This window comes from Xenopus laevis, chromosome 6S (genome assembly GCF_017654675.1).
Source record: "Xenopus laevis strain J_2021 chromosome 6S, Xenopus_laevis_v10.1, whole genome shotgun sequence".
In the NCBI taxonomy this organism is placed as follows: domain Eukaryota; kingdom Metazoa; phylum Chordata; class Amphibia; order Anura; family Pipidae; genus Xenopus; species Xenopus laevis.
The window spans coordinates 13,930,070-13,942,100 of NC_054382.1; the positions used below are offsets into that span (position 1 = coordinate 13,930,070).

A 12,031-nucleotide genomic window follows, 5' to 3' on the forward strand; every position below is an offset into this window, starting at 1 on the left:
GATCACGTTTGTTCACCCAACAGTTTTTGGATGCTCCCTATTGGCAAATGTGAGAGATAATTGGGTACAGGTATGGGACCTGTTATCCACAATGCTTGGGTCATGGGGTTTTCCGGATAAGGGATCTCTAATTTGGATCACCTACAATTAAGTCTACTAATAATTTTAAAATTAAATAAACCCAACAGCAGCTTGTACTTGAGCCAAACTAAGATATAATTAATTCTTATCGGAAGCAAAATCAGTCTATTGGGTTTATTTAATGTTCACATGATTTTCTAGCAGACTTAAGGTTTGAAGATCCAAATTACGGAAAGATCCATTATCCAGAAAGCCCCATGTCCCGTGTATTCTGGATAATAGGTCCCATACTTGTATTTATTTTATAATAATATATAGCTAATCAAATGGCAGCATTAAGAAACCCTAGTGCAGATTTTATTATAGAGTTTGAAAATTGTCACTATAGTTTTAAGCATTAGATATAATATCACAAAAATAAGATGGTGTGTAGAGCAATGTTGATTTTCTTTGCCGTTTCAGCATTCGCCACCTAGTGGTAGAACACAGGATCTATTCATCTGTGTATTACAAAAACTTTGCTTTTGTTTCTCTGTTTAGCCAAATAAAGATGGAATTCCACTTAAAAGAAAATATTTGTACTTAAACAGGATTATAAGTGATTAATATGTTGTATTTAAATACTATATTTGTATACAGGTATGGGATCCATTATCTGGAAACCCATTATCCAGAAAGTTCAGAATTATGGAAAGATCATCTTCCATAGACTCCATTATAATCAAATAATCCAAATCATTAATACTGATTTCCTTTTTCTCTGTAATAATAAAACAGTAGCTTGTACTTGATCCCAACTAAGATATTATTAATCCTTATTGGAAGCAATACCAGCCAATCGGGTTTATGTAATATTTACATGATTTTCCATGATTCTGGATAACAGGTCCAATACCTGTATACTGTATTTAATTACTTTCACTGCTACTGGCATGTTAATGGGAGGGTTACGACATGCCTTTGTGTGGTTATTGCACCTCTCTTAAAGGGGACCCGTCACCCAAAAAAAATATTCAAAATCCTATTTTATCACATTAGTCAAGCAAAATGAACTTTAATTACACTATATAAATTATTTGAATCTTGCTTCCTTCAGTCTGGGATTTCAAAATTATAGCAAGCAGGCAGCAGCCATTTTGTGGACACTGTTGTTAAGACAAGCCTTGTATCATCTCAAAATCTTGTTTGTGCACCAGAATAGGGGACCCGATGTCCATCCCGATGCCCTAGTTATACAATTAAATGGTAAAGAGAATGGGGGAATGTGGGGAGAGCAGTGACATCTAAGAAGTGCTGAATGGGAAGTGAAAGTAATTGTCTGCCCCGCCTCTATGCCACTGGCATAGAGGAGTGGCAGACAATATTTGATTGACAGCTGAGATTTTTAAATGAGCTTACAACAGCTATGAATGCTTTAATAAAAAATAGAAATTGGATTTCATGTTTAGTTTGAAAAGGACTTTTATTATACAGATTTTTGTGTCTGGGTGACAGGTCCACTTTAATGGCACCAGGGTCAAAGAAGAATCAAAGTCAAAGTAAACTTTATTCTCATCTCAACAGTATACGAATACACAGTGAGATGAAACGACGTGGCTCCGGCTAATACAGATCACAAAAAGGCACATAGAATACACAATAAATATGTAACCGTTTGAAATGAGCAATATATTAGCAGAAAATGGATATATACATGTGTAAACCTTTAGAATTGTGCAAATTCTACGTACAATATATTGACTCTGTAGAATAGTTATATTATTAATAACGTTGAAATCACTTACCCCGGGGACCCGTCCCTATTACCTTATACAATAACATTCGTTATACTAATAAAAGTTACATAAGGAGAGCATTTGGTGGGTTGCAAACCAGTGGCCCCTGTCTCTGCCTCCGAAGACTTCATTGTGGAATGTACGTTTTTACCAGACCTGCGATCGCATCAAACAGTCAGCGAGTGGAACCAAGCGGCGCGTGTTTATCATCGAAACGATGGGTGGCTACTGCGGCTACTTGGCTAACATGGGCGGCCTTGCGGCTGGTGCAGACGCGGCGTACATCTTCGAAGAATCCTTTGATATTCGCGAGCTCCAGGTAAATATTCGTATGCTTTGCACGGAGACACATGAAGCACAACACAGGTGTAACTATATATTGTTATTGTTATGTCATAGGAGTGACTATTAGAATTATTTTTGTTGGAGGAAGTTTGAGGGAGATGCACTGCAATGATATCAAAATGGAAAATGTCACTATTATAGTTTTATACATAGGTAAAATCTGTGAAATTGGCAAACTTTGACCATTTATCATTCATCAAAGCTTTGTGAAGTGGCCCTTCTACAGTAAGTGGCCTAATGCAGCCATACACAACCAATCCCATACAGCACTGGTCCCCAATCTTCTTTGCACCACGGACCAGTTTCAAGCGAGACAATTTTTAAGAGGACCAGGGTGGGGGATGTAGACGCGTCAGTGCATTTCAAGCTTACCAAAAAACTGTCCAAACTATATTTTGGTCCTTTTGACGATCAGTAAAAATCTTCCTGGGCTTCGCACAGCTGTTGTTATGGTAATGGCTAATCAGGAAGCTGAGATTGCAGGTAATTGGGGTCTTTTTCATTATTTTTGCAGTTATTATAGACTGCAGCTGGGACCAGAGGCGGCCCAGTTCGGCACAGCCCGCAGCCTGCCACTGGTCCACGACCCCTGCCATACAGTATCTGCCCAATCAGTCCAGGGTCCGAACGGATAAAGTTCAAGGGGCAAACACAGTGCGGCAGCCTTTCTATTGCTCCACTTGTTTGTATAAAACAGCTTGAATGTTTGGATCATCAGGAAGTAGGTTTGCCACCTGGCCGGTATTTTTATTTATTTTAAAAATGATGGTTGAGCCCAATGTTTTTAATAGGGAAAAAAGATAAATATATAGGAAGGCCGGTGTTATTTTTTTTCCAGAAAAGGTGGCAACCCTATCAGGAAGTCAAGAGGAGTTATTGCTGATGCAATATGGTCCAATGGCAAATTACATATTCTAAGCAACCCAACTAACCAAAATGTATAGTACATAGATATCGGTTGGGCCTATCAGGACACCCTACCTGCCGTTTTCGAATATGGTAAACACGTCTGATTACTACTGATCTGCAGCAGCTTATTACATTAGTCAGTAGGGGTTTGGATTCATTGGGGGGGGGGTGTTTACTGCTCCTTACTATATGGGACAGTATTTTATTGGCTTTCTGTATTCTTAGGCAAACGTGGAACATTTAACAGAGAAAATGAAAACAAGCATCCAAAGAGGTCTCGTACTAAGGTAGGGGGAAGCTGTGTACAGGCATCTCAGAGAACCTTTACTTACACCCGCTGTCTCTATTGAAACATACACCCTCCCTTTCAGGCAGCATTACTGGGATTACACTATTGTCTGTATGCATCTTACACCCAACTTTGACTCTATTGGTCTGTCCTCTAAACATTGCTCTACCATCACATTATTCTAAGCACTTTTGTAATTTACATTCATTATTTATTTTCTTTTTATTCCAAGATATTAAAAGATACATGTGCTGCAAATATAAATGAATTTTGTTAAACAGTGCCACCTGCTGGCCGGTTTCCAACCAGTCTGACCAGCAAGTAGTCAAGGAAGTTGTCAGGAGAAAGAAAGAGGCTGCTCTGATGTTCTTCTGCTTAGGAAAGATGTGAGAAAGGTTTCTAATTGTTTTCCTAAGCAGAAGAACATCAGAGCAGCCTCCTTCTTTCTTCTAAAAACTTCCTTGACTACTTGGTGGTCAGACTGGTCAGAAACTGACCAGCAGGTGGCATTGTCCTAACAAAATTCATTTATTTTAAAGGGGTTGTTCACCTTCAAACAACTACAGCAGTTGTTTTCAGATAGATCACCAGAAATAATGACTTTTTCCAATTACTTTCTATTTTCTATGTGTCACCATTTTTCTAATATTGAAGTGTAAAGTGTAATTTTTCACCTTCTAAAGCAGCTCTGGGGGGTCGCCGACCCTGTAAACGTCTAAATTGATACATTTAATCGATACATTTCTTATCTTTGTCCCCGCTGAGCAGAATTTCTGGGTTTCATTACAGGCAGCTGTTAGAATTGATACAATAGTTGCTAATACTCCAGAGATGCTGCTGAGAAATGTATCAACTCAATGTTGCAAAATTGTAGCAGTTTAGATTCTGCACCTGAATTACTGAGCTGCCAGACTCAAACACCAGAGACACGAACATTCAACTTTAAACTTAGATTTTTGAAAAACAGTAAAAAATATATAATGGAAAGCAATTGAAAAAAGTCTTTATTTCTGGTAAACAACCTGAAAATAACTGAACTGAAAAAAGTGTTTGGAAGGTGAACAACCCCTTTAACAGTACATGTATTACATTAATATTTTGGAATAAAAAGTACAAAAATAATGAAAGTAAATTACAAAAGTGCTTAGAATAGCACCCTCATCAATTTTACATTCGCTTATTTTAAAGGTTTACTTATCCTTTAAATCATCCAGAGGGAAATGTGTCTAACTGTCATAAGCCTGACCCTCGTGTCTCCTGTATGAGAGTCACACCAGCTTCCTTGTCATTTGAACATTCACACTGCAGACAAAACTTGGCACTAAGGAACAGGGCAAATGTTTTTATTTCATGGGTCTGCATCACTCTTATGGCACTGGTGTATGACTTGAAATCACCCTTCTATCCCATGAATCCACTGTTTTCTTGCTACTGTATGTTATCTGATATTGTGAGCTAGAAATCTGTAACAAACGGGGATTTTCTTTTTAGGAACGAGAACAGCAATGAGAACTACACCACAGATTTCATTTATCAGCTTTACTCAGAAGAAGGCAGAGGGGTGTTTGACTGCAGAAAGAATGTACTGGGGCACATGCAGCAGGTAATTGCCCACCTGAGAGACGGTACTGATACTCTGCATTGTCACATGTCAAGGACTGATCCTCTTCCTTGACTTTATTATACAATAATTGAAAAGGTTACTGTCATGGGAAAAAAAAAATCATAACGCATCAGTTAATAGTGCTGCCCCAGAAGAATTCTGCACTGAAATCCATTTCTCAAAAGAGCAAACAGATTTTTTTTATATTTAATTTTGAAATCTGACATGGGGCTATTCATATTGTCAGTTTCCCAGCTGCCCCCAGTCATGTGACTTGTGCTCTGATAAACTTCAATCACTCTTTACTGCTGTACTGCAAGTTGGAGTGATATCACCCCCCTTCCTTTTCCCTCCAGCAGCCTAACAACAGAACAATGGGAAGGTAACCAGATAACAGCTCCCTAACTCAAGATAACAGCTGCCTGGTAGATCTAAGAACAACACACAATAGTAAAATCAAGGTCCCACTGAGACACATTCAGTTACATTTAGTAGGAGAAACAACAGCCTGCCAGAAAGCAGTTCCATCCTAAAGTGCTGGCTCTTTCTGAAAGCACATGACCAGGCAAAATGACCTGAGATGCACCTACACACCAATATTACATTAAATTATACACTTGCTGGTTCAGGAATTAAATTTTATATTGTAGAGTGAATTATTTGTAGTGTAAACAGTGTCATTTAGAAATAAAAGCTACATCATAAAAATGATGACAGAATCCCTATAGAGACTTCTATGTAACATGTAAACACAGCAGCTACGTATGTTACAACCCCAGCACCTTCATTATCTCTGCAGCAAATGTTTTGATTGGATGTTTCCAACCCTAAACCAATGACTTGCCCCTATTATGTCCATCTGTACAACACAACCAACTGTATTGATTTGTATGTCACAGGGGGGCGCTCCTTCCCCATTTGACAGAAACTTCGGCACTAAAATTTCGGCTAAAGCTGTCCAGTGGATTTCCAAGAAGTTGGTAGAAACCTACAGAAAAGGTAGGTCCCCCTGGGACGTCTCTTCCTTTGCTTTTCCCATGTTACCAGTATATTGTGCAGCATTTATTAATGTGCAAATAATTCCAGAATCACATTTCACTTACACTTTAGAACTGTGAGGTAACGTAATTATGTTATCCTTGTAATTGGGTGTGTTAATTAATGAATTAATTAATTAATTAATCAACAATGGCTTGCTGTAACCCTTTGCCCGTTCCTGTCCTTCCTTTGCATCCCAGCCGCATGATATATATATATTTATGTATAGTAGCTGGCTATTAGTCAGCATTCATGCACATAGCTTAAAACTCTCCTGTTTGCTCTGTTCCTTTTTTTCTTCTTCTTCTTTATTTCTCTGGCTACCTGGGATCTTAGATGAAGGTAATGTGCCTTTTATTTTTTTGCTATAATTACCTAACTCTATTAAACAAATTAATATGGAAATCGACGTAAAACACTAATACATTTCCTCTAACTAACATCCACTAATCAGTTTTCAGTAAGGATAATATCAGACAGGAGATTGCAGTCACTAAAAATCCCCCCATGAGGCTTAATTCAATAGGTTGATCATAAAAACACTCTCCATTTCTTAAAGGAGAACTAAACCCTAAAAATGAATATGGCTAAAAATGCCATAATTTATATAGTGAACTTATTGCACCAGCCTAAAGTTTCAGCTTGTCAAAGCAGCAATGATCCAGGACTTCAAACTTGTCACAGGAGGTCACCATATTGGAAAGTGTCTGTGACACTCACATGCTCAGTGGGCTCTGATTGGCTGTTGAGAAGCTAAGCTTAGGGGTCGTCACTAATTATCCAGCAGAAAATGAGCTTCCCCTGTAATATAAGCTGATGCTACAGGTTTGCTGATTATTAAATGCTGATGCTAATTGCACTGGTTTCTGTGCTGCCATGTAGTAATTATCTGTATTAATTACTAATCAGCCTTATATTGTGACATTTCTATTCTATGTGTACTGTATATTGTGAGTGGGTCCCTAAGCTCAGTAAGTGACAGCAGCACAGAGCATGTGCAGTGAATCAGCAGAAAAGAAGATGGGGAGCTACTGGGGCATCTTTGGAGACACAGATCTTTACTGCTAAAGGGCTGTGGTTGCCTTGGGCTGGTACAGAAGCACAAAACAAAATGTACAACATTTCTAGCTACTTCTTTAGTTCAGCTTTACTTCTCCTTTAAAGACCCGACCTGTTGAATCCTATGGTGCAGGCGGCAACGAGGATTGAAGGCCTGTTTCATACCAGTTTGGTGCCATTCCTATTGCAACCAGCCCTTGTAACAAATGAATGGTGTCTTTATCACCATTCGTTTATAAAGAGCCATGATATTACCAACAGCTCCGTAATTAGAACAGCTCCGTAATTTAATTCTAGCCCATTTCAGAGCAACAAAAAGTGATTAGAATTGGTGCCTCAATCTCCCTGAATGTGACTCCATTCCTGGTCCCTCTTTCTCTTATAGAAACAGCCTGTCCTCTAAAACTATTTCATGTATATTTCTATTGTATTCTCTCTCCTCTATAAATGTCCAAGGCTTAGATTCCCCCAGTCTTTATCATAGACAATTTTTACAGCTCTCTTCTGAATATCTTTTTGTTTATTTATGCCTTTCGGTAGGCAGAGTCATCAGCATTGATAGTGGTGCTCAAGGTGAGGTCTCACTAGTGACCTATAAAGCCTCCCGTTTATTACCCATAATTCCTCTTCTTATAACAACCTTGAATACGAGCCCCTTCTTGGACCCCTTTGTGTAATATTATGTGTATATGATGCAAAATGCAACTTTAAGCCAATGATGACCCAGTAGGTCAATGCTGCTACTGCAGTAGAGAACCTTGAGCTTCTCCTAGAAATAGAACTAGAATATTTTCATGCTTTGGTTGAATAGAATGGCAGTGTATTGTCTCCCTAGAGAGTTAAGCATCTTATCATATGTGGGAATTCACTAGATTTAAGTGTATTAAAGCACTTTGGGAAGGGTAGAGGAAACTCTCCTACACGCGTTACTCATCAGCAGGCCAATGTGTAATGCTGAGAAAATGGCTCAGCCTCATGGTGCACATTTTCTCAGCATTACACATATCTCAAGTCAAACACACAGCATTAATAAAAAAATGAATATATTATTAAGGCAATACAATATCTGTATCTCTTTATTCAATTGTACAGGATTCTTTAGGGGTGCACTTTTGTTAAATGTGCCACTAATAATCCTATACTAAGAGGTTTGTGACATTCCCCATTGGTCTGTATATCCGATAATTGGAATTACTCTCTCCCCCAAGAATTATGTTGATTTAAGTTTTCTCCTATTTAAAGGCAGGGTATTCGCAAACACAGACGATAGCGTTTGTCTGTTAGGGATGCGCAGGAGGAACCTCCTATTCCAGCCAGTGACTCAACTCAAGGATGAAACAGACTTTAAGTAAGTGGCACTCAATGCATTGGCACAAAAGACCCTCTATTTCTGCAGCATGTAATGTACAGTATGTCCTTTTGGTCATCTTTCAGAAACATAAAAGGAACATAATCATTTTGACTGACTTCGGGTACATGTGACTGTGCTCTGGGACTGGTACAAACTGTACAGAACCTAGAGGTGTAAACACTCTTTGGTTGACTTTTCATTTCCATGTCTTGCTCTTTAGATTGCATGATAGTAACACTTAACAGAAGCACAGCCTGCTGTTTTGTCTGGGCATGAACCAAAAAAAGTTAGTTACTGATAAAGACAGTTTCTCCTGACACTTTTCTGCTCAGTTCTATCACCTCTGTCACATTGAGCGAGTAGGTGCTTCCAGGATCAGTAAATGAAACTGCTGCCATTCTGTCCAGGACAACACAGCAGAGCACATTTAATAAAAGGAGTAGTTCACCTTTTTAAGTTTTAGTATGATGTAGTTATATGATATTCCATGATGACATGTTTTTTATTATGTGGCTTTCCATATAGCTGCGATCTGGTAGCTAGGGTCCCATTTACCATAGCAACCAAGCAATGGGTTGAATGAGAGACTGAAAGGTATATAGAAGAGGGCCTTAAAGCAAGGATGAGTATCAAAAAGTAGGAATAGCAAAATAGTAGACTCAAAGAAGAATTGTTTTTAGCTGCTGGGGTCAGTGATCCCTATTTGAAAGCTAGAAGGAGGGACAAAAGAAGGCAAATAATTAAAAAAACTGACCAAGTGAAAATTTGTTAAGCATAGGACATGGGCTATAACACTAAAGGATTATTTATTGAACTGAAGGCCAAAAACTCGAAAGATTCAAGTTTTTTTTTATTTTAAAATCTGAATATTTAGTGGGAAAAAAACCTCGAGGATGGAAAAAGTCTGAATCCGAAAATATGGCATATACAACCTGCCGAGGTTGTATACTGTATAAGTCAATGGGAGAGGTACTTATCTTATTTGGAAGTTTGTGGTCTGCGCTGGAATGAGCCAGAAAAGCCCGATTTGTTTGCCCAAAAGATCAGGACAAATCAGGTCTTCGGTAAAAAGCTCAAAAAAACGAATGATTCGGATTTTCGCTCAAATTTTTCATGCTTTTTTAATAATAAAAAGGGCCTATCGTGGTCAGACTTTTTTTTTTATTAAAATAATCAGAAAAATTCAGATTTTGATAAATAAGGCCCTAAATGTGAAATACTCCTTTAATGCAACTTGAAAACATATTCTAAAGACCACCCTGAGCAATTTTACACGGTTATACAGTATGAGAGTCTATGGCCCCTTTAATAGAGACTGTGCAAAAAGCAAGTTTCAGTCGTATTATTTCCTGAATACATTTTCCAGATCTGCAACTATGCTTTAACTATCCTTGGTTAAAGGGGACCCGTCAACCAAAAAAATGATTATTTTATCCCATTAGTCAAGCAAAATAAACTTTAATTACACTATATAAATTATTTGAATCTTGTTTCCTTCAGTCTGGGAACTCATAATTATAGCAAGCAGGCAGCAGCCATTTTGTGGACACTGTTATTAAGGCAAGTCTTGTATCATCTCAGAATCTTGTTTGTGCACCAGAATGGGGGACCTGATGTCCATCCCCATGCCCTGGTTACACAATTAAATGGTGAAGAGAACGAGGGAATGTGGGGAGAGCAGTGACATCTAGGAAGTGCTGAATGGAAAGTGAAAGTAATTGTCTGCCCCGCCTCTATGCCTAAGGCATAAAGGAAGGGCAGGCAATATTTGATTGACAGCTGAGATTTTTAAAACAGCTATGAATGCTTTAATAAAAAATAGAAATTGGATTTCATGTTTAATTAGAAAAGGACTTTTATTATACAGCTTTTTATGTCTGGGTGACAGGTCCACTTTAAAGTAGTCCCAGTCATGCACCACAGGATACATTGTACCCCCGATTGTAAAATATAAGGATTTTAGAAATCAAGTACTTCCATTACCATACAAAGGGAAAAAGCTTCATGCATTAGTATCTACTGAGCCATGTGACATCCCCTAAACACCATGTATAAGATTATACTGTGCAGGTTATGAATGACTTTGCTAAGAGTGTATTGTGTCCCCCGTACAGGCACAGGATTCCCAAGGAACAGTGGTGGCTGAAGATGAGGCCTTTGATGAAGATTCTGGCCAAGTACAAGACGAGCTACGACATTTCAGACGCCGGCAAGCTGGAACACGTTAACATGTGCAGACGGACAGATGAAGCGGTTGCCATCTGAACTTCCGAACCTCACACTCAAGCCTATTGTTATCGCCTATCTACATTGTGTGCCGTAGCGCCTGTCAGTTACGTCTTTGTATTTATTGCTCCAGCACTTTCTCTCCATGCAGTTTCCATTCCGTGTCTGTTCTCCAGCACATGCAGCCCCAGTCCATTAAAAGACATATCTATGTAAATGCCACGTCCGCCTGTAATTCCAGTCCATTTTACTCCACTCCAATGTTCCGTTTTGTTGTGAGTAAAATGAACAAACATTTCGGATAGACCCGCTGCGTAGTTAAGTTATGCTTTTGTTCCACTTTGTACCAGAGACGTAATGATTCCACACATACAATCAATGTGCAATGTTTGGATTTTTTAGTGACACGTTATATATATGTTGGTGTAAATCATATAAATAAAAAAAAATTAAAAAACCAACTTGCAAACCAAACGAGAATGTTTACTTATTTTATATATGGTCACTCCATAAGCCTTGCGAGGAGACATTTATCTCATACGTCTGGTTCTATGATTAGTCATTCCCAAGCAAATGAATCTTTCAGCAACTGTCGTTAACCAACTACAAATTTAATGGGGAACTATTGCGAAAAATGACCATTTATAAGCTTCAGCATACTGAATTCAAAAACGTTCTAAATATAATCAAACATTTTGTACCCTTTCTGAAATAATCAAGTTTATCTTCACTATTCCTCTCTCAGCATCTGTTTCTCTTCATTCTCTCTTCATACAGCAGTTGGGTGTCAGATATTCATTGACAGTTAGATCCAATATATCTTATAGGGGGGCTCCTTTCCTAGCAGATGTATTAGAGCTCACTCAAATAACTGATTCCAGTATAAACAAAATCTAACAAAATAACTGCCTTTTGCACAAATCCTGCATGTAGAGAGACACGATGTCTGGTGATTTTATTAGAGTGAGCTCTAATCCAGAATTTTTAATGTATTGTATTCAAAAAGTTCCTTATTTCAATATAAGTAAGCTTATATTCAATTTTCATGCGAAAGTTCCCCTTTAAGAGGGTTTGTTGTATAAAATAATGACGTTAGATCCGATATTCTGTATCTTATAGGGGGGCTCCTTTTGCCTAGAAGATGTATTAGAGCTCACTCTATTAAAATCATGTCTCTCTACGTGCAGAATTTGTGCAAAAGGCATTTATTTTGTTTGTACTGGAATCAGTTATTTGAGTGAGCTCTAATACATCTGCTAGGAAAGGGAGCCCCCTATAAGATATATTGGATCTAACTGTTAATGAATATCTGACACCCAACTGCTGCATGAAGACAGAATAAAGAGAAACAGATG

The 12,031-nt window shown here is 38.2% G+C and overlaps 1 protein-coding gene and 1 long non-coding RNA gene across 6 annotated transcripts in view; one reads left to right on the forward strand and one right to left on the reverse strand.

Annotated features, from left to right (window-relative positions):
• The window catches only part of pfkp.S (phosphofructokinase, platelet S homeolog), a 61,384-nt gene extending 50,239 nt beyond the window's left edge, over nucleotides 1-11,145 (forward strand). For 3 of the 5 annotated variants that reach the window (XM_041567053.1, XM_018268529.2, XM_018268530.2), the window contains 6 exons: nucleotides 2,011-2,175; nucleotides 3,336-3,397; nucleotides 4,891-5,002; nucleotides 5,902-6,001; nucleotides 8,342-8,447; nucleotides 10,565-11,109. In XM_041567053.1, the coding sequence (XP_041422987.1) occupies nucleotides 2,011-2,175; nucleotides 3,336-3,397; nucleotides 4,891-5,002; nucleotides 5,902-6,001; nucleotides 8,342-8,447; nucleotides 10,565-10,715 (696 nt within the window). In that variant the 3' untranslated portion in view covers nucleotides 10,716-11,109. 5 annotated transcript variants of the gene reach the window in all.
• Nucleotides 994-1,710, reverse strand: LOC121394992. The gene is made up of 2 exons (XR_005962163.1): nucleotides 1,582-1,710; nucleotides 994-1,062 (listed from the first exon to the last, which is right to left on the reverse strand). It is a non-coding gene; the product is annotated as an uncharacterized LOC121394992 (long non-coding RNA).
• Nucleotides 11,146-12,031: the final 886 nt, after the last annotated feature.